Below are 27,103 nucleotides of genomic sequence, written 5' to 3' on the forward strand. Positions count from 1 at the left end.
TGTCTTAAAGATGGGGAGGTGACAGTGTTGGGAAAACTATGCCATAAACACAAGAGAATTTATCTGAGGTCCTTCTGCCGTACCCTCAGCTCAGTGGAGCTTTTGTTGCTGGTGCTTGTTTGGAACAAGGCTGAAGTTGTTTCATTAGAGGCTGTACGACTGTAAAGCCGAGCACTGACTGACATCTGCTTGTCACTTCCCCATTAAGCTTGTTATTGAGCTTAAAGCAACTTCAGTCTAGTACCTGTCTGAATCACATCAGGTTATATTTAATGTAAAACACCTAAAAGGAAGAGGTAAATCTTACTTTCTACTTGAAAGAATTCTAGTAGAATTCTTACCCTTAAAAGAGTTCTCATCTCATAGCAAAATGAAAAAAGCTCTCAAAGAAGAGGATGTGATGTAAAAATATGGTCAAAAAGCCAGGGTTGAAAGCTAAAATTAGTCTTCAGGGATTGGGCCATTTGATACACATTATCAGTGAGTAGATGAAAGCTGCCTTTAGACACCATGGGACATTCTGCGTTGTCTCTGCTGAAGTTAAAGTAATGCAATTGAAGTTTTTTTTAAAAAAATATGTAGTGTTGTTTAAGAAATAAATACATACTTAGTTTTCTTTTGCACTTTTGGATAAAGGTGTCTCTAACTGTAAGACTATAAAAATGCTGGAAGGATTAGAGAAAAGTACTAGTGATTGGTCAAATGCTTTTAAATATAGATATACTAAATAGGCTTCTGTTGTCTGTGTTGAAGGATGTAAAGTTGAATTTCTTTTACCATTTGGGGATAGGTGTCCCTAAATGTAAATTCTGTAAGTTACTTGAGGTTCCTGAGTGGTTAAAGGGAGTAGGAAACTCATGTCTGATCTGTTTCCACTGTTTGAAAATGAGATTTTATTTAATTTGTACAAGAAAAGTTTACCATAAATTTAGCATTTACAACGAAAATTTACAAAACTCACATTTCATTCTGTGAATAGTGATTAGGAATCTCTTAGCTGGCCCCTTTGGGTAGAGTTTCATTAACTTCTGTGTTTCTATTCTTTCTGGCAAATTACAGACTGCAGAGGTGGCCCTTGCCAACCTAAAAAGCAAGTATGAGAATGAGAAAGCCATGGTTACAGAGACAATGATGAAGCTGAGGAATGAGCTGAAGGCTTTGAAAGAAGATGCTGCTACCTTCTCTTCCCTGAGAGCAATGTTTGCTACGAGGTAAACCCATGAACTCTCCAAAATGTCATTCTGTCCTGGTGTGTGGGAAGAGCTGAACACTCTGCCCTCCTCCCCCCCCAGTGACTTGCTCCAGATTCATTGTGGTTGCTGCAATAAGTTCCAGTTGATGAGAAAAATGCCAGGCACATAGAATGTTGCTACAAAACACAGAGTTGTGGTCATGTTTAATGTGTGTGTGATTCTGTTAAGTCCAAGAGGGAGATGTTTAACAATGGAAAATGAGCCTTTAAAATGCAATTGAGATGTGGCTCTGCTTGACCTATAATAACACAGAAAAAGCTACAGATGTAGCAAACATCTTTATTCTTGGTTTATTCATCCTGCAGTTGGCATTCCTGTCCTTTCATTTACCTTTATTAGCTGATTTGGGTTGTATATGTCTTTGGAACTTGCTGCTGCTTTGTGGTAATGGACAAAAAAAAATAGATGCAGATACCTCATGAGCTGTGGAAGTGATAAATGCTGTTTTGATCTGCTCCTGCTTATTGCTGTGGTCATTGGTTTCTTCTTTGAGTCAGTGTTTCTTTTGATGGAATGTGAAGGCATCAATGTGTTACAAAATCTAGATTACCACTAAGGAATTTTCGATTTTCTCCTGTGTGGAGATGATCCTGGAAGACAGGAGAAGAAAAAAAGCTACCTAAATAGCCTTATCTTCTACTAATAAGTACCATGGTATGGAATCATGCCAGTGCTTATGAGGATTTCTGAGGCTTTTCTGTATGGTGTTTTTTGAGAAAAGCTCTGAGCAGCTCTTGTGTGCCCTGGGTAATCTGAGGCTTCTTGGTGATTTAGCATTTCTGAGCAGGATCTGTGCATGTGGAAAGGAGAAATGGATACTAAGGAATGCTAAAGATTGAACTGTTGCAGTTCATTATGTTAAAGAAAGCAATACTCTGTATAGTGTGGATTTGTTGTACTTCTCTCCTTTTCTGGAGTGTAAGTAATATGCAGAAATTGCAGAAGTTGGGAGGAAGGAGAAGCAATATACTGTTAACTTGCAGGGTTTTTTCCTAGCTACAGATAGGAAGTTACATCCAGGAAGCTCTCTAAGCTACCTGTAACTGTGTTTTCCCTGTGTGTGGATTTCCTGCCTCAGTGAGAGAGTGACTGGATTGGTTGGGAGAGGAAAAATTGTCAAAGAAATGCCAGAGGGGTAATTCCCTTCTCTTGTTGTGTTGTCTAGGGTCAAGACAATAATGAGGACTCTTTGGCACGGGCAAGTTAGGCAGAAGAGAAGTTTTTCTGAAAGCAGTAGATTTCAGAGCTCTGTCTTGGAACCTTCAGAGGAGTGAGGGAGGGTGACGAGGCAGTAACGAGGTCTGTCTGGGGGAGCAAAACAGCTTTGCCTGCCTGGAGGAACAATTGCAATTTCTGAATTTATGCTTTGCTTAACCATAGTGAAAAGTAACAGGCCAAGCCCAAAGGACACAAAAAGCTGAGGGTGGAGTGAGTGGAGATGAGGTCCACTGAGCCTCTCATCTGGTGAGCTCTTGCGTTCCTCTTGGTTCCGTGGCACAGGAGCAGCTGAGCCTCCCGTGTTGCAGCAGCCTGTGACAGGGGCAGTTGCAGAGAACCTCAAGGATTGCTTCTTTCTCAGGGTGCACCCTGTGTTTCAGGTGCTGTGTAGCTATCAGGACCTATTGCTGCAGGTAGGGAACTGTCTGTCACCCCATCTGTGAGCAGAGAAGGGTCAGTGCCTTGATGGTGGGCCCAGTGCATTCCTCTGCCAGTGGCTGTTCCATCAAAGCCTCCATTTCAGGTAAGAAGGGTTTAGCAGGGGTGTTCCTAAGGGCTTTGGTGGAGATAACCTCAAAAGCTGTTCTGAGGTCTGAGTTGTAGATGTGTTTCAAATATGAGAAGTATGTAACATCCCAACCATCACAACCAACCTGCTACCGGAGCACCTCTTGCCAGTCAGCATAAGTTGTGTTTCTTCTCCAGCCAAGATGTTTGTGTCAGCAGAGACAAATAACAAGTGGTGGGGCCTTGAGCCTACGTGCTGTTTCAGTGCTGTATCCAAGTGTGGGATGCAGCAGGCTGCTGCACAGGGATCTGTATTTTCCCCAGGAAATGCCACGTATTGTAGCACGTGGGAGAGCTGTAACAATACATGAGAGGTGAAGGCTGGGCATTAATATAGTAACTGACCTAATTTCCTTTTTGAAGTAGGTTAATCATCCTAATTTGACAATACTACTAGCTATTTTTAATAAGTGATGAAAATACAGTAAGAACTCAGCCCAGAGACAAAGGCAGGCTTGCAAAACACAGGTGAGCAGCTTCCAGCACTGAGGGACTGCAGCAGTGCTCAAGGCAACACTGAAAATGAAGCTGTTGTACAAAGGAATAAATCAAGATATGCGTAAGATGTGTAGGCAGTAGGTGTCCTGTTAAGGGCCAGGCTTTCTTAATTAGCACACACATGTACAAACAAACTGAAAGCCAGATAAATATCTGCCCTGTAGAGCTAGAAACAGGCTTCATCTGCCTAATGAGACTCTAATGGGCATGTATCACTCTATTACAGTCGAACATTTTCATGAGGAAACTTTCTCCAGGGACCAAAAAAAACCAAAACCAAAACAATTCTCTTCTATCTTTTTTCTTTTACTTTGTCAAGCAGTTTTGCACTTCCTAACAGACAGCTTGGGTGCTACAGAATGTAGATAAACGAGGCCTGAAGATGATGCAGCAAATGTTCATTATGCACTATAAAGAAAGCAGTCACTTCTAGCATGCAGTAGCAATGGTACAGTGCTACCTGGGGTGGATATATTCTGTATTTTAAAGAATAAATCCTTTCAAATTGGAAAAAAGAAAGTATGGCTTCACACAGACTACTCATGTTAGAATTTTTACCCTAGACAGTATAAACTACTAAGCAGTTTGTTTTCAACTGGAATCTTCAATATGCCATGTGTAGTCTAAGAGTTTGAAGTGTCTCTGAGTTTTAACTTCATCTCCATAAGAAAAAAAGTATAAAGAGCACAGATGTGCAGTTAACTCATTTCACTCAGGTATTTGTTTAAGTCCATATGCATCAAGGGGCAGTTTTTAATTGAGTTCAGGTAAATAGCACTGGGTAAGGAAAAGCAGCCAGTGAGAACAGGGATTCCCAGACAAGAGGCAGATACCACTGAGGGTGTTCAGATCACTTAAAAATGGTGCACAGGGAGCCCAGAGCCAGGAGATGCTGCTGGTTATTCCTGGCAGAAATATTTAACTTGCAAAAATATTTCTGGTAGGCTTAATTGTTTATTTTTTAAACTGTCATTGAGTAGGTTAAGAAAATTGAAAGAATTTTTAATATATATCCAGAACAGTATAAATCCATACTTCAGTGTGAGCAGGAGGGGTTAGCAAATAGAGATGAATGAATTCAGCATCCCCTAAAATCTTACCAGCAGGAAGATTGATTCCTTTCTCTGCTAGACAAAGAGCATCTCCCAGGTGCTTTGAAGAAACTTGAAGTAAGTCCTCTTTCTAATTATTTGGGGTGGGAATGAAGCAGTTTCTTGATCTTTTAGGTCAAGATATGTTTCTAGATTGCCTGTAAGTAACTTGTCATTCAGACTGGGAACCACATTAGAACTCAGGTTTCTTAGAATTGATTACAGGGGCCAAAAAAAATATACAGTATCAAAACCACCAAGAAAAAGCCAGCTTGAAATCCAAGCTTGAGGCTTAACTTTCCCTTAAAGAGAGAGTTAGAAGGCTGCAGGCTTCTGCTGTTTGTTAGGAGAACACCTCCAGGCCTGCAGTTTCCAGAGTACTCTGTAAGGGGCAATGAAGAACAGGTACAGATTCAGCAGGCAGGAATTCAAGTCCTAAATGGGTTTCTCATTTTAAGAAGTCCAAGTTGTTTTATTTTGTTATGCCAGTCTTTCCCTTGAGTTTGGTTTGCTACAATTTGATTCAGTATCCTTCCAAAATGTCTACTAAATATGGAAAATGGTAGAAACAAAACACAGTGAAAGTACAATGTTGTTTTCATTTTCTTTTCCCTGTTTCTTCTGCTGCTTTTCTGTCATTTAATATAGCCTGCAAGTTTCTTGTCTCTTTAATTTTCATGTTACTTTTCCAGAGAAACAAGCAAGCATAGTAATAGAAAGGACATTTCTCATCTCTAAAATAAAGATTGAGTAGCAATTACGAAATCTAGCAGAAACAGGCAGCTTTGGGAAGCTGAGAATAGGGGTAGATGTGGCTATATCCAGGCTCCAGTTTTTCAGAACTATAACTGAAGGGAGAGACAAACTTAAAACAAGTCAGCAAGGGGACAAGTGGCAAGTGTTAGAACAGACTGGAAAGACTTTACACATGTTCCATGAGATTAAATTACAAGATAGTGCCTGTGATACAGGCATAAAATGATGATTGCACACTAGAAACTAGCAGCTGGCTTTTGTTCACTACTGGAGAAAAGGTGTTTAAAGTTAATACATACCTCACTTCAGAGCTGTACAAGCTCTGTCAGTTTTCCAAGTATCCAAAACTTTTGGGAAAGTATTCTTGGTGGACATCAAACACAACATCTTGTGTTGGTGGACATCAAAGTTCTGCTGAATATAAAGGAGTTAAAATTCATGCAGAGAACAGTGCAGTCCTTACAGGACTTACTGAGAGCTCTGGCTAAAGAGTCTTTCTGCTGGGCTTCACACAGTACAAGTATTCAACTTCTCTAAAAATACCTCCTAGGTTAAGAGCTCAGAGCAGCCAAACACAAAAAAAGGGACTTTTACAATTTCCAGGATGGGATTCCCAGACAGGAAGGAGTCACAGCACTTGCCTCCTGCTCCTTTTGCCAGATCTAGAGGGGATGAATGATGTCTGGAGAGAAAAATGTCAGCAGCCAGGTGAAGCAGGGGGATGTCCAGGCAGGACAAAGGCATTGGGGTGTCTTGTGTACATGCTACAAAAGAGATGTGAGGGATGTCTTGCTAAGTCAGGTTTGTAACACCAGTGTGCCTGGCAATTAAAATGTCCACTGCAAGAAATGCTGGAGGTCTGGAGACTCAGCCCTGGTGAAAGGTTACTTGTAGATAGACCCCAAACCTGGCTTGCAACAATAAATTCACATTCTTCTCCCAGGAATTGCTCAAAGCAGCTGTGCCCACACATTCCTATGCCTTTGGGAAGTCTTGGCTCTCTTGGATTAGCACTCGAGTAGCAAGGCTGTGGCCATTCTGACACAACTTCACTGAATTCAACATTTTGGGGGCTAAATTAACTTTCTGTTCTGTAAAAAGAGAGTGGAAAGTTTTTTTTCTTTCTTTTTTTTCCCCCCCACAATAAAGGAATTGTGAAAGGAGGGGAAAAAATACTCCCCATAATTTCACCTTGTCCAGATCTCTCAGGAGGGTGATATTGAGAATGAAACAAGGGTAGGTAATGAGGACAGAACAGATCCTATTTTGCTGAAGCAATTGCTTTACATTCCTCATGGAATTGGTAACACTTCCCCTGTGTTGCAGTAGCAGAGATTTGATGGGATCAGGTTTGAGGCATGGGTAGATAAAAAGGAGCAGAAAGGTGACTTGTACGTTGTGCTTTTCACCTCAGTGTCACACATTTTGGAAACTGGAGGGACAACCCCTGTCCCTCAGGCCTTGTTGCCATCCCCTAGTGAAGAAAATATGTCTGCAATTCCAGAGTGATGCTCTCACCTCTGGAGCTTGCCCTCTTTTTGGACCTGGTGCTACCTTCTGTAAGAGGGGAAGACAACTGTAGGTCTGCCAGAGTTATTTTTGACTTCTCAGAGTTCCTAAGGAGATTTCAGGCTGTGTCCCTCATGGTAAATGGGTTAAGATTCTCCATCCCTGGAGATATTTAAAAAGAGACTGGATGTGGCACTCAGTGCACTCAGTGCCATGGTCTAGTAACCGCAACGGTGGTAAAAGGGTTGGACTCGATGATCTCTGAGGTCCCTTCCAACCCAGCCAATTCTATGATTCTATGATTCTAAGATCTTCCCCTTGGGCTGCTTCACTCACTGAGGTGTATGGGTTGGGTTTGCTTTCCTTTCTGGCTATGAAAAGGGGCAGTGCTGGGCTTTGAGCAACTTTAAGGTTCCTGGTTTTATTTTTTAAAAAAGAAACACCTCAAACACTGGGTTTCTACAGCATGAGAGAGGCTGTGATGAACTCAGGAGCAGGGTGCTCAGGTTTGGGTGGGTTCCTGCCCATATAGTGGCCCTGAACTCAAAACCTGTGGAGCATTGCAGTTGCAGTTCATGCAGGTTTGATAGGAATATTTCTGGGTTATTGTTTATTAAATAATAGCACTATTTTTTCCTTTTTCTGTTCCCAAGCAAATGTAACTAGGAGTATAGGCCTAATCTTGCTATTAGAGAACAGAATTTGGGACTTGATGAGCACAGCTGGGAATGCAGGTTTGTTCTAGGGTGGGTTTTTTCCAGTCTGCTTTAATGATGAGAAATGTCCCTTAAAGTCACCCATTTTGACACGAAAGGAAAATTTATCTGCTGATACTTTTTTTTTTTTATGAAGTAGCTGTATTTTACAGATGGGGCTGATGTAAATTCCAGCTGATACCTGTGAATATTTCTTTTTACATCCATGCACATATTTGGTCTTCTATGTGCTCTAGCTATGCATCTTCATGTAAAGATGTCAGTTCTTTAAATTATTCAGGGTACACTGTGCAAGTAGAGTAGCTTCTAAGCTCAGTGAAAATGACTGAATATGAAAAGGTTCCACACAGCTTCCCCTGCAGTGTTCCCAGTGATGCTCAGATCCTTTGTTTGATTGTTTTAAAATTACTTTTGATGCCATTTGCTATAGGGAAAGCAGTAATGAAACACTGTTTCTAGAATTTTTGAATCAGTTATCAAAGGTGTTTAGAGTTAGGAAAGATGCTTATTTTTAATTATTTAATTAAATTTGATTAAATTTTATTTCTATTTGAAAATTCTGTTTTATTTCTACTTTATTTAAATCTAATTTAATTTATTTTTAACAATGCTGTTCAGTCACCAGTGGGAATCTGATATTTGTACTCCAGGTGTAAAGGATCAAGCTACAAAATTCAGGTCCTCACCAAATGGTATTAACACCATCTTAGTAATGGTCATTTTATAGCACTCCTGCTATTCCCTGCTTTCCAGCCTAGAGCTTAGAACTGTCGTGGTCCCTGTGGAAGTACAGGCAGAAGTACCTTGGCTGTGTGGTGTCTGCTGACTGTGGGATGACATCTTCCCAGTCCTTAGACATGAGCACTTTGATATCAGACTCCATGTTTCATTACCAACGATGCTGTTAATTAAACTGCATCTTGAAAACTGTGAGTGTGAAGTGCTGAGCGTGTAGGATCCCCGGTGAAAAGAAATGGTGATTTTCTACAGCTTTGGTTGAAATCTGGTTGTGATTTTCTACATCTTCCTGTTTAGGAGTGTGTTTAAGCAGCTGCAGAGCTCTCCCTGTGCCGGCACTGGCGGGACACAGGGGATTCAGGTGTGTCAGAGGGAAACAGGGATGCTGAAGATTGCTTTGTCTCGTTGCAGATGTGACGAGTATGTCACACAGCTGGATGAAATGCAGAGGCAGCTTGCAGCAGCTGAGGATGAGAAGAAGACTCTGAACTCCCTGCTTCGGATGGCTATCCAGCAGAAACTGGCCCTGACCCAGCGCCTGGAACACCTGGAGCTGGACCACGAGCAGTCCAAACGGGTGCGCACAAAGTCTGCTTCCAAAGGCAAGGGCAGTAACCCCAGTGTAAGTCACCTTCGGTCCTGTGGGGACAGGCCTGAGGGCTCTGTCCTTAACAACCAAGTTTTTTGTAGTGAGAAATACAAAATCTGTTGTGACTAGGCCAGGTGTGTAGCAGCTGCATCCGATTTCCTGCTGTGTCAGCGTAAATCCCCACGATCTAATGTTGCAGTGAGTTGGCTTGTACTAGTGTGTTGTTTAACCAGGTAATACAGATTGTATTATGGTGGTCTTAACTGTGAGTAATTCATCAGTATGGGGATGCTGTCCACGAGTTAATAGTGGAAAGACATTAGCTTTTTTCCACAATTAACATGTATGGGTTTTGCTGTTTATGGTAAGTGTTAAGAGTACACCTGTATACTACAACTGGTGCTACTAATAGTAGTTTGTATAGCACAAATGTGATCCTTTCTCCAGGGTTGCAGCACACTTCAATAAATGCTTTCACAGACAGAAACAAACGGGAAACCTTCCTTCTTATTGTGGCTTCAGAAGTGGTGAAACTCAAATGTTAAAATGAGAAGTGTGTCTTGAAAATGCAGAGCATTTTGAAATTGGAACCAAAAGTAATTGGTATTGTGGCAGGTGCTAAGAACTTGCTGTCAGATCACCACTAACTGAAGTCCTAGAGCTTTTACAGGCTATAAAAGCTAGGAAAAAAAAACTGGGTAGGATACAATATTTACACTCTGCTTCCCTCTCAACAGAGGGTTAACCAGAAGAAACTTGCACATTTATATTAAAATATATGCAATATTTACCCCATCTGATATAAAATCTAAAACTTTAAGAATTGGGATCCTACCTGATAGACAGGTCCACTTTAAATTTATACTGTGGAAAAGTGTCATGTCCTGAAAGGATCTTTGTGGTCTCATGTTGCTCCTTGCAAGCATAACACTTTGGGAAGAATCTGTTTTATATATTAGTGTAGCCACACAACATATATATGTAGAATTAATGTGGCTGTGGTCTAGTATTGTCAGTCACAGAACAGGTTTTCTCAGCTCTCAGTATTAATCTAAATAGTCTAGTATTTCAGAGCTCTGATCATTTTTTAAGATACAATAAAAGTTATTGCATTCCTTATGCAAGCACATGTTTCACAGGGCTCTACATTATAGGCACAGGAAATTGAATCCAATTGTCCTGCTAATGATTACTTATAAAGTAGCATAGTATACAGAATGATCTTGAAAAAATACTAAACCTTTGTCTGCTATTGAACCTTCAAGGGGCCTTTTTAGCCACTTAATTACAAGGTGTTTGATAATACAAAAGTGTACTTCATAATTGGTGCCTGTGTAAGAGGAAAAGATTGAAAATGCTGTTTCAAAAATCGTGACAAATTTGTGGAGCACAACAAGGCACACTTTTTTCTTTACACTGGAGTGTTAAAGTGCCTAGCCTCAAACATTTTCTTTTAATGTAAAGCCCTGTTCATTTTGTGCTCTTTCAAATACTTTTGTATGCCTACGGTATTACTCGAAGCGATGCGAGACTGCACAGTTGCCTGCTTGGTAGTGATGTTCTCTGCAGCCATTCTAATATTCCTGCTGTGGCTCTGCTCCATCTCCCTGCCCTTTCAGAGAGATGGTCCCCAGCTTGCTTCCCCTGCATTGCCTCCAAGTAGTCAGGAGATACCAGAGTGCTAAAAAAAAGGTAATAAGGAGCAGAGCTGCTTGGCCCAGTGAGGGGAAACCACATGGAATCCATTGGCTTCCCAGGTATCCAAAGTGGGGGGGGATGGAAAAGACTTCTGAATCCATAGGAAACTTTGAAGAAATGGAATTACAGAAACCCTGCTGCAAAGCTGGGAAACATCAAGAGTTGCATTGGCCAATATTGAGAGGAGGAAAAAAAAAACCCAAGGGATTTCAATCTATTGTGTTGCTCAAACATCACTGTCTGAGAAGTTGAACCAAGTGGCAATTCTGGTTTTAAAAAGTAGGCCCTGTGCATCTCTTATTACTGTTTTTAGAAAACACTGAATTCTCCTGAATTTGAGCTTTAATATTGCTAACCAGCAGGTTTGATATTTTAGAAGTGAGACATCTTTTAGCTATTTTCAGTCCTGCTTTCTCTTGTTTGCTGCACAATCTTCCAAAAGGCCTTTATTCTTGTCATTCCTGCATTAAGTGTAATTTAAAAATACTTGTGAAAGCAGGCACTTGAGAACTAACTTTTTCACTCCAATAGGAACAGTTACACTTTTGCTTCCACTATGGTAGGGAGCTTTACTACACTTTTCACTGCTTCCATGTCTCTGGCAGTATTTTTGCAAAATACTAATGGTAAAAAGGTAAATTGGAGAAACTAACTGAATGCAATGTTAGTTGTTTTTTTGTTTCTTTGTTTTCTCCTGTGTGGTTTTGGAGGGGTTGTTTTTGTTTGGGTTTTTGTTGTTCGGTTTGTTTGGGGTTTTTTTTTTTTTTTTTTCAGATTAACTGGAACTTTCTATAAAATGTCAGTTTTACCAGACAGTGACTATCAGACTTGGCTCAAACTTTCAGTTCCACTTTTGAACAATATTAGCCCAACACCTTTGTGGTCATTTCCATCTTCATTCATTTCTGTGGATCTTTAAAAAACAAAAGAGCCAATACACCTGAGCTTGTCAGGGTGATGTTTCAGTTTCTTTTAGCAATGAGGGATGGTGATCAGGTAATCTGAGCCCATTGCTTGTGTTTTTTAGAGAATATTTCAGACTGAGTTTTGTAATTCTGGAATAGCAATTTCTTGCAATCTAAATCTGCTGGAAGTCTCCTCCTCACAGCACTTCCCCTGGGTTGGGATAAAGCATGGAACATTCCCTAAGCCATCACCTACCTCTGCAGGCAGGCTCTCTGCATGTGACACTGACCTGCATGCTTCTGGGCCACCTAAAGCTTCAGTGAAAAATGTTTCTTGCACACTCACTGCTGTTCACTGGTGCTTGAACAGCAAAGCTTTATTCAGTACTTGTAAGAAACCTTTCTGCAAAGCTACACCAGGCTGAACCCATAAAGCATCATCGTTTCCTTGGCTTGGGAAGCATCTTGGAGCTAAACTGGCTGCTTCTGCCCCAGAAATCTAACAGAGCCCCTCAGCCAACTAACCTGCTTCTGCAGCACATTGTTTGAAGTTTTCAGTTCTTTATTGAGAAGTGAACACTGATTATTTTTTTTTTCTAATGCTATTTTATTTTTCCATTTTTCAGCTGTAGAGTAGTCCCTGGAGAAGGCCTTTCCAACAGTGCAACAGCATTTCTTAGCCTCTTTCAGTATGGTTAGAAGTGGTACCCATTGCTCACAGAATGGAAACCACTGACCTGATATTAACTTTTGAATTTACCTTTTCCCATATCCTACCTGAAACTTTCCTTTTATGTCCGAAGCTATAAAACAAACAAGCTTTACCTGTAAGTGCTGCTGCAGTAAGAAAACTTACAAGTGCTGAAGAAAACCTACTTCAAATGTAATGATCACCATATATTAGTTCATGATCTACTAGAAATGTTTGGATGGGGGAATTTCCTATTTCATTGCAGATGCTTTTTTTTTTTTAGTCTGATTATTAAAACTGTGCACTTTTGATATTTTGACATATTTCTTTAGCTTCTTTAATTCCTTATGTAGAAGAGTTTATATAACTGTAGTGGTTTGTGCTCTTAGCCTCTCCAGTTTTGCCTTGTGATTTTTTTTTTTTATTTTATTTCATTTTTAATGATACAACAACACGTGGCAGAGATTTTGGGGGGGCTTTAGATTGTGATTAGAAAAGAGTTTCAACAGAAAACGGGAGCTCTGCTAAACTGTGCTGTGCTTCAGCATTTTTTTTAAATATTATAAATCTTAAGCTTTTTATTTTTATTTTATTGATTTTTTTTTTTTTTTGAACTGCCATATTCATTAAGAAATCCAGGGTATTAAAATTCTGGGGTTTTTTTCATATTGTATTATTATTCTTAGGAATAGTTCAGTGTAACAAGAAGAAAACTTGACTTTGCTCTGGTTAAAACAGTAATAGGCACTTGAAAAAAATATTACATAAGTAGTATTACCTATAAATTCCAGAATTCCTGGGTTTTAGGAAGTTGAAGTATTATTGATTAACAGAATTTTATACAACTATACCAGTTAAATTCCAAATTGGAATTGTTTTGTTACTTTTTCATTTTATTGTGCCAAATTATGGTACATTTAGAAAGAAAAATTCTAAAGTTGTCAAGGATAGGGTGTTACACCTTTCTGTCATTAATTATTGCCAGTAGTGCCTTGAATAATTTTAAGGGAGACTCTTAGGATAGCTCAGTGAAAGTCCTGTGGCTTAGGAGGGATGGGATGGCTGGTTTGGGACTCAGTACAGACATGGAGCAATAAGTGCAAAGTGAACTCCCCTTCTGCACATGTTAATGGGTAGTCTTACTCTAGAGAGTATTGTATTCAAGGGATTGTAAAGAATTCTGTTAGTCAATGATATTTCTTCAGGCAAATCCTTTCAAATTCAGGGGTATAGAGAGAAAAAAAAAACACACAAAAAACAAAACCCAACAACTTAACCAACCCCAAATCCGCTTTGGGAACCAAATGGACTCGTTGAACAAATGAGCAAAATGCATCAACACGTTTGTGGTGACAGTGCAGAGGTTGTATCAGGAATATTGGTGTTCTTTAGCTTTGTCTGGTGGTGGATGCAGTTAAGCATAGTATTGTTTGCAAATGTGAACAAGAAAACATTGGTATCTTCTCTTGCATGTTGTATCTAATCATCGTGCTTTCAGGAAACAGAAACAGAAGTGCATCAACAAGCTGTACCTCCCTACTGCTTGTTGAGGCTCACAGGAATGATTAAATTGGTACTTATGGGGGGGAGCCTTCCCACCCCTCAAAAAAAGTACAAATTGAAATAATATTGACAGCAGGGAAAAGCTTTCTGTTTGCTGGAAAAAACCCCCCACATTATTATTCCTAGATGTGTGGGGACTTATCTTTCCATCTTCTGTTACAGTATTGATTCATAAGAACTATTGTTACATTTAAAATGACTACATTTGTATGTGGGTATTTATTTGAAATGATGTCAAAGTACTGTATTAAGTTTTATGTGCATTACCTTTTAGTGGTGGATTGGTCTCCATGTAATATCATATGCATGTATTTTTGCCAAGTAACCTTTACACAGATACGGGGAGGGAAGTTAAAGAGAAAATGTGGGAACTTCTTAAAAGTATAACTGTGTGTTAATTGGATAACCATAGGTGGCGTAGAGGGCAAAACATTACTTCCAAATTAATATAAAAGCATTTAATGTAGGAAAGCAATCTGCCTGCATAAAGGTATAGTCACATTGGCAGTATCAATAAAAGAGAAAAGGAATCCCATTTTCTGCTTGTTTTGTGTTTTAGGCACATACAGTTTTTAATGCCTTCCTAAGCTACTGTAAATGGGGGGCTAAAAAAATACTAATTTTTATCTGAAAGAAACTGAAAACTTAAAACTAGGTTTGCTGCCAAACTAGGAAATGAATTGTTTGTGCTCCTGTCTGGGGAACACCAATCTCTGTGTTCCATGAGATTTCCCTTGACTACTTTTAGGTTGGGTCAGGTGGGTTTGATGTGTTTCTCTGAACAGCCCTGCAAACACTGGTAGCAGGACAGGAAAGGGGAGGGTGGGACTCCTGCCTGGCTGTGCTGCTGGGGCTTCTGGAAATTTCACCTCCAATACTCTCCAAAATAGACTAAAGTTATGTTTACTGGTAGAATTCACAGACTGATTCTCCAGAACACCCTGAAGGGAAGGGGTATGGTTTAAGTCTAAGAGTGAGGCTCAGGGTTTTCACATCAGTACAAGGATAGTCACAGCTTGATGAATGGGTATTGTCCTCTTCAAATATTAAATATAGTTTTATGCTACAGTTTAACAAGTAGGATTTGTAGAGCTGTTCTGCTTCACCTTTCTGTACCTGGTGGCAGTCAGCTGCATTACACCAGCCAACAGTCCATGGTATAACTGGAGACCAAGATGACAGTTTTTACTCAGGCACATACATGTTGAATTGTGTGCAGTAAACTAGCAGAGCCTGTCTGCCTGAACACTTGCCCTGACTGGATATTTTTACCTTTGCTATAATGGGTGATCTAAGAGCAAAACGTTTTATAAATACCTTTGCAGGCATTGCTCTGCTCCAGGCTGAACAACCCCAATCCCTCAGCCTGGCTTCCCAGCCCTCTGGGCATTCCAGTGGCTCCTCTGGACACCTTCCAGGAGCTCTGTGTCCTTCTGATGCTGGGGACTCCAGAACTGGGCACAGAACTCCAGGTGGGGTCTCAGCAGAGCAGAAGGGGGGGGAAAAGAATCCCTTCCCTCAACCCCTCTCTGTGCTTCTGCTGATGCTAAAAGATAACCAGAACAGACCTAAAACTTCCCCTGTACTCAGTTTAGAGGGATGAAGGTGAAAAAAAAAATTACACAGGTGTTTTCTAGAGATCCCACTGGATATAAGATGGTAGAACTCAGCTACACAAGTGTTTTTGGAAGGTACAGTTTATAAACCTATTCACATTCCTGTGGTTTTTAGAGGCTGGTGATGTAGATTAACCTGCAGGACCAGGAAAAGGTATTTTTCCACCCAAGGACCCAGCAAAAACATTTGAGAACTGTAAAGATCACTTCTGTGAGCTCACAAACACTCCAAGCAGTCAGTTAATGTGATTATTTTGAGTATTTGTATATACAAGCTTCAATCAAACACTTCTCAGAGGTTGCTGGGAAGAGCACTCGGACGTGTGAGGTTCCATTCAGTGGTGGTTTCTTTGCCTCAGATGACAATTTGGCAAATGGGATGAAGGATCTTGCCCACATGGAGCCCTTCACCTGACTTTTCCAGTCCCTGTCTCATCTCCCTCCCCTGGCTAACTCCCCAGGGGCCACAGGATGATGGTTGGGCTGGGTGAGCTCTGGTTGTTTCTGGGGGGGAGGGCAAGAGAAGCAACATTCCTGGAGTTTGAATCAGCCTGGAGGGAGGGTGATGGGAAACTCCAGGTTATGCATTCCCCAGGTTTGAATCAGCCACTTGATAGGTGGGAAATAAAGAATGCTGATGTGTTCATTCACTGCTGCCCAGCACCAGAACTGGACCACCACCCCCAGAAGAAAGATGCCACGTCACTGGATCTGTGGATGGTGAGCTCTCTGTCTCTTGATACCTTTTTCTCTCTCTCTCCCTCTCTCCCCTTGCCCCTCTCTCTCTGTTTTTGCCTCCCAACATGTTTGCCATACCCTCACCAGGTAATTTCACTTTGTCTGTGGTGTTTGCACCTGACCCTTTGTGCTTGGGTTTTGTTCTCAGGGATCCAAATCACATCAAACACAGGGGGGATCCTAACAACATGTTTCTCAAAAGATGACTTAATCCTACTCCTTTCTTCCAAGAGAAATGATGTCCTTTCCTAGTAAAGGAGGGGAGTTGCTGCTTCTAAGTACAACAAGGACAAATTTCCATAAGCAGGAGCTGCCACAGCTGCAGAAGAGACTTTTTTTTTCCCCTGGGATACTGAGCATGGTGTCCCCAAAGTAACCTGAGACACTGAATCTGCATTAGCCACTCCTACCTTACCCATCCCTGTGACACTGGGACACACTGCTCTGAACTAAATCATCAGTTAACTCATCATTATCAAATGAAATGGTTGTAAAATGTCTTGGATCCAGTAACTGTTTAAAAATAATTTAGAAAAGCAACCAACGTGCCAACAAACAAAAAAGGTAGATCTGGTGGTAGGTGTTAAAATAGACTATTTCTGAAGTAAAGGTAATATACCAAGAGAGAACAGTGTAATGAAGGCTGATTTTTGTGGTTATGCTGGAGAAAACCTGAGAGAAAGGTTTCAATTTCCTCAATTTAAACTGATACTTAACTAGGTTGGTGCATGTAATGAAGGAGTTGCTGGTTAAAGCTCCATCCCTGAGCAAAGCTTGAGTTATCCACGTAGATAAAGTGACTTCAAGATGGACTGAAATGAGCTCTAAGTGTGAACACTCAGCTTCCCACTAGCTCAGCAAGAATCAAAGTTGGTCAGCTAAGCTGAAAATTACTTCATGTACTACTACAGAACTTACAAATACTGTAAGGTTTTTTACTGACTATTTGTGGGGTCAGAAGGACACTCTGCAAAGGCCAGAAACTTGGCCAAAGTTGCAAGAAGTTTTGCAACTTTCTATTTGTAGAATATCTCTGAGATTTTACTTTTTAAAATGCCAGCAGGTGGACGCTGGAGCTGTGGCTTCCTGTGCTAAAACGCTTTAACATGCTTAACAGGCAGGAGAAACTTTTTTAAAGAGGTCATATATATTAGAAGAGCAGAGTTTTAATCCTTGCTAGCTCTTGCATAATCCATTATACTCAATAACAGTATTTTTTTATCTTTTTTTAAAAAAAGATGGGTTATTTCTGCTTTCCAGACTAACTTGAGGAATTACAAATATCCATATTTAAGGAAAGAAGGAAAAAACGACTGTTCATTTCTGTCTGTGCTGCTTTATATTGCTTGACATTAAAAAGATACTTTTCTCCTGTATCTTCTGGAAACCTTGCTCTCTAGTTTTCACACAGAAACTGTAGGGTTAAAGCAGAGTCCTGGTATTCAGGTGCATGCTAACCCAAAGCTAAGGGAAACACCTGATTTGGCAATTTCACAATCACAAATGTTTCTCCCTTCATTTCTGGAGAGGAGTCTGTTCCCAGCTAGGACAGTTTGTATCCTTATTCCAGACCATGCTGAGTATACATTCAGGCAGCTTCAACCAATCTCAAGGGTTCTTTAGTTTATTTTCCTGCATGTTTTCTACCCTGGAATTCAAATTATTGCGGCTCAAGCCTTTATCAAGGGATAAAGAATAAATCCAGCAGTAAACATCAGCTTCCTGTTAGCACCAAGTGAATAATGAGCCTTTATTAAGCCAATTATTAAATGATTAAAGTCTTTTGAGACTGAGAATTAGTATGTCCATAGAGAAGACCAACACCTCACTGAGAACAAGCTGACACCAGCCTGGGGAGGGGGTTTTGAAGATTGATCTTACCTGGATCTACAGAATAGCTGGAACTTGTGCTCGGTGCTGATGGGAAACCACTATTTCTTTATATCTGGTATCATGTGCTCTCACAAATAAGGTGAGGCTTTGTGAGAGCAAGGTCCTTGTGTTTCTGTGTTTCTCCAGAGGGACAGGATTCCTGGCTATCAGCTGTCACCACTGTGCTCGTGCTTTTCATGGCAAGGTGTGGGGTTTTTTTGGTTAGTGCAAACACTTGTGCTGAACAGCAGCAAGCTCAAGCATGACCAGAACCACCAAAATCCAACAACCAGGGACTCACCTGCATGGGTTTTGGTTAGTTTAGCACTGTTACCCCACAGTACAGCCTATGCCAGAGGTTTGCTGTGCTCAGATCTGTTGGGAAAAAGTTCACAGAATTGTCATGGTGGGAAAAGACCTCTAAGATCACCATGTCCAACCATCAACTCCAACCTCCCCCTGCCAAGAATTATATATATATATGTGCTCACTGAGCATGTCCTGAAGTGCCTCTTCTACACAGTTTTTACATCCCTGCAGGACTGGTGACTCCAGCACCTCCCTGCACAGCCCATTCCAGCACCTGACTGCTCTCTCAGTACAGAAATCCTTCCTCAGATCTGGTCTAAACCTCCCCTGGGGTAACTCCAGGCCATTTCCTCCAGTCCTCTCATCACTCACTTGGGAGCAGAGCCCAACACACACCTCCCTGCAGCCTCCTTTCAGGGAGCTGGAGAGAGCAGTAAGGGCTCCTCTCAGCCTCCTCTTCTCCAAACCAAACAATCCGTGTTCCCTCAGCCTCTCCTCGGGGGACTTTTTCTCCAGACCCTTCCCCAGCTTGGGTTGGTCTTTAAGTTGCTGTTTACTTTCTGGTGATTCCAGGTCCTTTAAATGGGGTGAGTGTGCACACTGTGCAGTGCTGTCAGCAGAGCTGGAGATGCTGCAGGATGAAGCAGCCCAAGTGAGCTAAGATGAAGCAGCTTTAAAAGCTGGGCCAAAAGAAAACCCTGGCACTGGTACTGTGAAGTATCAGAACAAGCTCCTTGCCTTCCATCTCTTCTCCCTGACAAGGTCATCTTTGCCCTTCAAACCTGACACTGTGGATGTCAGCACTGCTTTTGTCTTGCAGATTCTTGTTCTGCTGCAGGGTTTGTATGAGCTGCTGAGCAGCCATTAGGTATCAGATTTGGTCTCTTCTGACATTACATTAGAACCCATCTGAAAAAGGAATTAATCCAATTTTCAGGCACCGTGTATTTTAGTTTTTCAGTTGCAGAAACAAAACCATCCTACTCTGGAATACCCACAGGCCAGTTTCCTAGGGCTGCTGCCTTCTGTCATGCTGGTAATTCACGAGAGGTGGTGGCATCTTCTGGATGTCTCTGATTTGCAGCTTCTCATAGGCTGCCAGTGGCAGCACATGGGTGACTTTGCAGCACTGAGAGCAAAGTTCTGGGGCTTTAGGGTTTGTGGTTTTCTGAAGTTACCACTTTTAGTGCAATACCAGATTGGTTGGGGAAGATAAGAAGTCCACAACTTTGACTTTCACCTTTCTTCCTTGGTGCTTTGTACAGATGAAAGGCTTGGCTTTTTCTTTTTTTTCCTTTAACTAACATAGGAATATAATTTTTTAAATGAAGTTTTACTTTTTGCAAAAAACTGTTTGCTACAATCTTGTCCAGCCTTTAACTGGAACAATGAGTGTGGAATAGCAGCACTTCTTAAGAGCTCAGTTATGGAGGGGCTAAAGTGTATTTCATAAACTCAGTAAAATACAGCATTAGGTTTCTGTAGGTGATGTTCACAACCCCCTTAAGTTATCAACAGTGCACAGAAACACTGGAATTACTGGCCAGGGAATGGCTGAGAGCTAAGGGTGTTTGTGTTCAAGTCCATAACTGTTATCAGGAATTTTCCTGTGATTCCTTTTCTGACTTGGGCAGACTCATATAAAAGGCTCTTCCCAGATGTGTGAAGTGAATCTGTCACTATTGCTCCTTCCTCATATCTACAGAAACCTGCAAAGTCTCTGGTAGCAGGGAGGCAACAAGTACATCTTCTTCCATCTCTGTGTCATTTTTAGGAGGCAAAATTGTCATTGCTGCTTCTGCCATTCCTCCAGTCCTTCCATTCTGCCAGTTTTCACCAGTGTCCTGTTTCAGAAGGGATCTGACTTTCACAGAGGCAGAAAAAAGCCAGGAAAAGCAGTCACTGGATGGTCAAATCCCAATTGTTATGTTTTGGGGAGAAGGGTAAGTGGCAGGGGCAGAAATGAGCAAGTGGGGGAGGGGGGTTGTAAGCATGAGGCAGATTTAAAAAAATATCTAGTGAAAAAACAAGAGAGGTCCATATGGAAGGATATTAAAGAGGCAGCAAAGGAAAAATGGCAGGAGTGGGTTAGGAGGGACTGCTGAGCAGCTGAACCTGCTGTGGAGAGGGATCATTTGGCAGAAAGCCTGGGAACAACTCAATTCCAAAAAAGCAGCTGGCAATTTAGTGTAGTCTGATAGTACAGACTGCAGAGAGGGCATTTCTCCATCTCAAAGGCATCACCTAGCACACTCATTTCCCACCATGGGCTAGGAGGAGGCACATGAGAATACAGAAAGAAGGCACAGTGCAAGAAAAGGAGAATGTGTAGGACACCAAAATGTTCCCTGCCATATTTGGATGCTTTTGTGTGTCGTTCCAGAATGTCTCATTCAAGCCTTCTGGGTTCCAGCAATCCTCCTTAAAGCTTCAGTACACAGAATGATTTCCTAGCAAGGTATGTAATATAAATATAAAGGTATTTCTTCTAATTAGTAGCTGAGTCAAATCCAGCTATACTTAACTGAATGGCAATATCAAGTGTGAGCAGCTGCATCTGAATAGCCTCAGATTAGGTTGCTTTAAACATGATTTTAACTGAAAGAGTTTTGGTGTTGTTTGATTCATAGAACTGAGTCTGCTCCCCAGGCTGCCTGTGGAAAGCTCCCAGCCAAGCCAGTGGCTGTGTCAGTTCCACCTTCCCAAGTCATGTAGCCAAACACTGTGACCTTATCCTGGGGATGGACACACTCTGGAGGGCTCTGGGGCCTCTGGGACCTTCAGTACCCCCTGGAAATTCTGCAGAAGGTCGTGGATGGAGAGAAATAGAAGGACACTTAGGCAGAGAGGCCAGAAAGCTGGGCAGTGCAGGACAGGACACAGAGAGAGCCACAAGATTGGTGTGGTTAATGTGGCAAGAGCTCCCTGAATGTTTAGAAATTTGTATTTGCAGCTGTGATAAGCACAGAGGTGCTCAGCACTGCCTTACTGATGCAGAGCTTGCATCTCTGCAGCATCCTCCCTGAAGGCCACAGCTCAGTGCACACAGCTAAGCTGGGGGAGTGCAAAAAGAAAAGAAAGTCGCAGGGTTTGTGCTATGACAGGTTACCAAGGCTCCTGACACAAAATGCAGCTGCTCTCATGGGTAGTTGTTTACACTGGGACATCTAAAACTGGTTCAAGTAGTGTGAAGGAAGATTTTCCTCCTGAGTTTCCAGAGACTGGAGGGGATGCAACATGCAGGTCCTTGCTGGGCAGGACACTGCCCACTGAAAACGTGGCAGGAATGCTTGTTCCTTGCCCTTTGCTGGGTTTCTTATCCTTCAGTGCACAGCAAACCAAGGCATACATTTGGCCAGATGAGTTAAAATTGCAGATGTTGCAGATCAGATGTTGCAGCCTGGCTGGGGGATGCAGCCCCTATGAAGGTGCCTGCTCAGCTGTATTCTGTACAAGAACTCTTAACAAGAACCCAGTGTATTCTTCACACTGCTGAAGCCCTGAACTCTTTTCTCTTCCATGTGGCATTCATGCTGAAAGCACCAAATCCCCAGTCCAGCCCCCCCTGCACTGTTACAGAACTGCTAAATCTCTGTGACAGCTTGGTAACCCCAGCTCTGACAAATAAAACTGTGTTCTCTTAAAAGGGAGGAGAACCCAAAAAGGGAGATCAATCTTGTTCCCATCTTGTGAAGAACTCTTCTCCAGATCTCAGGCTGCAGAAAAAGCAACCCCAAACCCCTATAAAATCCCCTATGCCAGTGCTTCAACTCGGTGCCAGTGTCTGGTTTGGGGATCTTGCCCACAGAACATCATCATATCCAATACACAGCAGGGTCACGGAGGCTCTCTGGATAATTCCTGGTAATTCTCTCCTTCTTGGCTTCTGCAGCCTTGCCCAGGGCTGCTCATCCCTGTGAACTCCTTATTTCCAGGTGATATTCCTGCAACGAGCACTTTAGAACCTTCCTATCCCCTTCGCAGCTCTGCGGGACACACTCCAGTCACAGCTGAAGGGGAAAAGCTGTACAGGAACCTCTGGCTGTGCCTGGCCGTGCGGTTGTCGCCTCCAAGGCCCCCCCGGTACTGGGAGCAGTTCCGCCCGGGAACAGGAGATGGCAGCGCAGCGCTGCGCGGATCCCTCCTCCCATGCGGGCAGAGCGGAGCTGAGAGCAAAGCCACAACTGCCCCGGTTCCTCAGGCTCCAACTTCTTACCTTTACCTTTGGCTCAAGAGTTTTTCTCTCCTCCCCAGCGCCGCTTCTTCCTCTGTCCGGCTTGCCCAGCTTTTGGCTTTTTTTTTTGTTTGTTTTTTTTTCTTCTTTTTTCTTTTCTTTCTTTTTTTCCCTTTTCCTTTTTTTATTTTTCTTTTTTTCCTCTTTTTTCTTTTATTCTTTTACTCTTTTCCTTTCTTTCTTTTTTCTTATTTTCTTCCTTTTCTTTTTTTTTCTTTTTCCTTTTCTTTTCTTTTTTTTCTTTCTTTTTTTCCTTTTTCTTTTTTTTAATTTATCCTTTTACTCTTTTCTTTTTTCTTTCTTTTTTCTTCTTTTTCTTTTTTCCTTTTTCTTTTTTCTTCTTTTTTCTTTATTTTTTCTTTCCTTTTTCCTTTTTCTTTTTCTTTCCTTTTCTTTCTTTTTTTTTTTTTCTCTTTTTTTCTTTTTTAAATCCCTCTGGTACATCCACCACACAATCAACTATTTACCTATTTTAGCCTTGTTCTGGATCTGCCATGGCCAGAAACCTGCCCTGCCTGCTCATTTCCATGCCTGGTGGGAAGGGGTTGCTGTTCCAGATGCTCAGGAGCTCAGCAGGTTTGCTGGAGTGGTTGTGTCCCAGCTCAGCCCGGATCTTCTCTCTGCCACTCTGCCTGTTCTGAGCCCAGAGCCAGAGCTGAGTTTCAGAGCAGGATGCTTACCCTGTGAGTGACCCCAGGAGCCTTTGGGCAGGTGGGGAGGGCAGGTACAGACAGATAACAACAACTCCCAGCTCCTGGGTGCTGGCAGCTGCCACAGAGACTTTGTGACAGGCAGGGAGGGGGGGAAGCACTGCAGGGGGGGCTGGCAGCAGAGGTGAAGTCCCATGGTATAGAAAGGGACAAAGCTACAACTACTGAAATAAACTTCATGTCCTGATGGATAGCGTGGCAGACAGAGTAAAATTAAATCAGGAATCCTATGGAAGTGCTCACACTTTGGCTCTGCTCCTTGCCATGCCACCACTGCTTGGGATCCTGCACTGTGAGGAATCTGCAGCTGAGCAGGAAAAGATTTAGAGGTGAGGGAATTACCTTGGGCTCCCTGCCACCCCCAAGCTACTTGGAGCAATGGTGACTTCCTGGATCTCTGGTCTCCTCATCAGTCCTTCCTCACTCTTTCTGTTCTATTTTGCTTCAACACACGTTTGGGAGAGGAGCACCCGTCAGCCTGGGGCTGTGCCAGGCACTGAATCCATCAGGACAGGACAGCTCTGCCTGTGGAATGTTCTGTGCTTTGCTCTGGGCTGTGTCACCTCTTCATTGTGCCCTCCATGGCAATACCTTGATTTACAGATCTTTTTATCCTCCTTCTTTCAGTGACTGCTGGAAAATCCTCTGTCAGGCCACAACTTCATCACCCAGTCTGAAAAGCTTTGAAGAACAAGGATTGCTCTCTTCTGTACAAGATTTCAATTAATGCTGTACATTTTTGGTTCCTATCACTCTTCACATAAGAGAAGTAATGCCCCAGATGCTTTTACTCTCTGTTAGAAAAAGATCCCCAGTGCCAAACAGCCCATATCTATGATTTAATGAAAAACTAAAGGAAAAACTAATCTTGACTGGGGAGCAGTAAGGTCTGAAGGCAAGAAAAAGAGGATGGAACTTCACTACAGAGTCATTATGAGATGTGGATGTCCACAGAGATGTGAGCAAAAATTGGCCCAGGGATGTTTCAGTTATTTCCTTGCGCTAAATAAGTAATAAAGCACCTAAATTTAATGGTTTGCACTAATGCTGCCATGTTTCCCTTTTCACAGAAGTGGAGTCTTCCTTTGCAGAAAGGATTTCTGCAGACACATCCTTTGTTTTTATCAGGACAGTGGTGGAAAAAAGTCTGAGATTACTCAGCTGTAAATAATAGCAGGAAGAAAACCAGTGTTAAGCAGCTGAAGTCTAGGAGACTGAAAAGCCTGGTTTCAGTGGTTGATGAAGTTTTGCTGCCTTGTAATAACGTAGAACTGCAGTAATTAATTACCATACAGTAATTAGTTCATACCTGCTAAAGCTGGTGTGGTTTCTTAGCAGGAGATGGACCTCCTACAACAAAAGTGGTCAATAATTCTATGATTCAATCTACAATTAAAGGCTGACAGCACTTCAGGAGGGACTTGGCTTCTCTCACAGATTTAAAGGGACTTCACCAGAAACACCACTCTTGGGTCTGTAGTTAATCTTCAAATGGAATTTTTACTCGTGAGTAAAGTCAAGTGATAGAATAATTGGCACCCTGAAGCCTCACACATACAGACCATGCTGCTTAAAGCCTTTTTTCATTACAGTGATACCTAAGAAAATATAAAGAAACCCAGATAGTCTAACATCTCTTAAGTAAAAAAATCTATGCACAAGGTAAAAATTATAACTACCACATAATTCACACCTACTAGTAGATAAAGATTTAGGAATAAAGGTCTTTAGGCTAAAAAGCCACTAGCAGATTCTGACTCTAATGGAAGGTCAGGCTTTATACAAGTCTATCAGTTAGATTAGATTCTTCAAACTGTTTTTGAAGAAATCTCAAGATTTTTAAGCTGATTTAAATAATAAATGAATCCATGAAGACCTGAGCTACAAACTGACTGCTCTAATGAACCCTGGGACAGATGCTGTGCAAGATGTTCTGTGTGAGAGGCAAAGGGAATATCCTGGCAGGGCAGAAGGTCCATAAACCTTTCCCCCTCTCTGCTTTATGACTAAGCTAAAATCAGGAGTGGGGCATTAGCTGTACCCATCAGCACATTGAGAGGTGGTTACAGGGGCAGCTTTGAGGGCTGCAGAATTAAGTTGTGGGTAATTGTTGATATTGCATTCCTCAGGATGCTGATAACACAGCCTGGGGCTCTGAGAAGAGCAAGTGATGGCAGCTGAGCTGAAAACTTTATGAATGAGAACTCAGTATGAGACCCCTTTAAAAGTGGGATGAAGGATCAAAGAGGGTAGTTTTTACACTATACGTGTTTGAATTCTGGATGATTTAATAATAGATTATATAAATATTGCACTAACTGTTTTGTTTAGGGTTTTTTTCCCTGAGTAAAGATGTTCTACTAAATATTTCGGCTTCAGCTGATTTGCAGGGTCACCCATGGAGTAATTATGTAATGGATATGATGCATTTAGATTAACATTAAAAAAAAAAAAAAAAGAAATAAGAATGCCTTTACCAGAATTCAGAATAAGTCTGTGTTTGTTTCTGAACCCAGATTAACAGTGCCCAGGATGACAAAAAACAAGTTCCATAATTTTCTGTTCCTGTTTAAAAACCAAACCTTCCTTCCACTGTGGCATATCTTAAGTCAATATTTCTTTTTCTTTTTTCTTTTCTCTTTTCTTCTAATTTCTTTTCTTCTCTTTTTTTTTCTTTTTTCTTTTCTTCTCTTTTCATCTTTTCCTTTCTTCCTCTCCTCTCCTCTCCTCTCCTCTCCTCTCCTCTCCTCTCCTCTCCTCTCCTCTCCTCTCCTCTCCTCTCCTCTCCTCTCCTCTCCTCTCCTCTCCTCTCCTCTCCTCTCCTCTCCTCTCCTCTCCTCTCCTCTCCTCTCCTCTCCTCTCCTCTCCTCTCCTCTCTCATTTCCCTTCTTTTGTTTTCTTTTCTTATCCTTTTCTTTTTCTTTTGTTTTCTCCTTTTCTCTTCTTTCCCCTTGCCTTCGCTTTTCCTCTCCTCTTCTTTTCTTTTCCTTTTTTTCCTTTTTTTTTCCTGCTTTTTTTTTCTTTTCTCTTGTTGTTTTTGGTGGTGTTTTGTTTTTTTTTTCCTTCTGGATTCCTGCCTGCTCTGGTAACTGCTGTTGGTGTATATGGAATAAACTTGTTTTTGCTTAAGGTATCAACTAAAAAACCCCAGGCCCTACTTTAAGAAGGTTTCAGGTTAATTTTCCCCTTGAAAACTACCTTTATGAATAATTTTTTCATGCTCTTTTTTTTTTTTTTTAATTTAAAGTAGAAACAACAGAATCCATTTCAATTTTAAACTTTTAATTGCAATTGCTCATTTAATGTAGTTGTGAACAAGCAATAAAGTTGCATTTTCCTCTGCACTCAGAAAGCTGCTTCAAAGTCACAAAAATGAGATTGCATAAAGACTCAGCAGATGTGTTAACAGCTCTCTTCACATCTTCATCTTCAGATGAAAAGTCAGCTCTTCAGAAAGCAAAGAAGAAAAAAAAAAGCTCTGCTCAAAGTTTTGAGAGCTGTAAATAAGGACTCCATGCACAAAGGAACTTTGTATATTCAGTGGAGTGTCAGATGATGGCAAAAGCACATGAGGGGCACCCTGAGATTTACAACATCCATCTCTACATGAGGAGTGTGGCAGACAAAACTCCTGCATTTGCAAAGCTTTAGCTTCTTGGTCTCCAAAGTCTCACTAAATCTCTAAGAGGTTATTTTTACCTCTTATTTTTTACCTCCTGGATGTGCTAGTAAATCCTTATTTAATAGCAGTGCTTTCCAAAAGGGAGAATTATTTTGGGTTAATTTGTGTAATTAACTCTTCTTGTAAAAGAACTTTAATGTGATAAGACAG

General features: G+C 41.5%; 1 protein-coding gene and 1 long non-coding RNA gene across 5 annotated transcripts in view; both read left to right on the top strand.

The window, feature by feature from the left end:
• BICD2 (BICD cargo adaptor 2) overlaps positions 1 to 14,324 on the top strand; it is an 84,158-nt gene extending 69,834 nt beyond the window's left edge. Inside the window, exons 6-8 of one of the 4 annotated variants that reach the window (XM_030458356.1) lie at positions 1,060 to 1,211; positions 8,758 to 8,968; positions 12,165 to 14,324. In XM_030458356.1, the coding sequence (XP_030314216.1) occupies positions 1,060 to 1,211; positions 8,758 to 8,968; positions 12,165 to 12,170 (369 nt within the window). In that variant the 3' untranslated portion in view covers positions 12,171 to 14,324. Of the gene's footprint in view, positions 1 to 1,059; positions 1,212 to 8,757; positions 9,409 to 12,164 lie in introns of those variants that run through there. The other 3 variants (XM_030458357.1, XM_030458358.1, XM_030458355.1) reach the window with 3 other exon arrangements.
• A 1,762-nt stretch (positions 14,325 to 16,086) lies between these two features.
• Positions 16,087 to 24,137, top strand: LOC115599025. The gene is made up of 3 exons (XR_003988089.1): positions 16,087 to 16,128; positions 20,711 to 20,785; positions 23,899 to 24,137. It is a non-coding gene; the product is annotated as an uncharacterized LOC115599025 (long non-coding RNA).
• Positions 24,138 to 27,103: the final 2,966 nt, after the last annotated feature.

This window comes from Calypte anna, chromosome 12 (genome assembly GCF_003957555.1).
Source record: "Calypte anna isolate BGI_N300 chromosome 12, bCalAnn1_v1.p, whole genome shotgun sequence".
Lineage (NCBI taxonomy): Eukaryota > Metazoa > Chordata > Aves > Apodiformes > Trochilidae > Calypte > Calypte anna.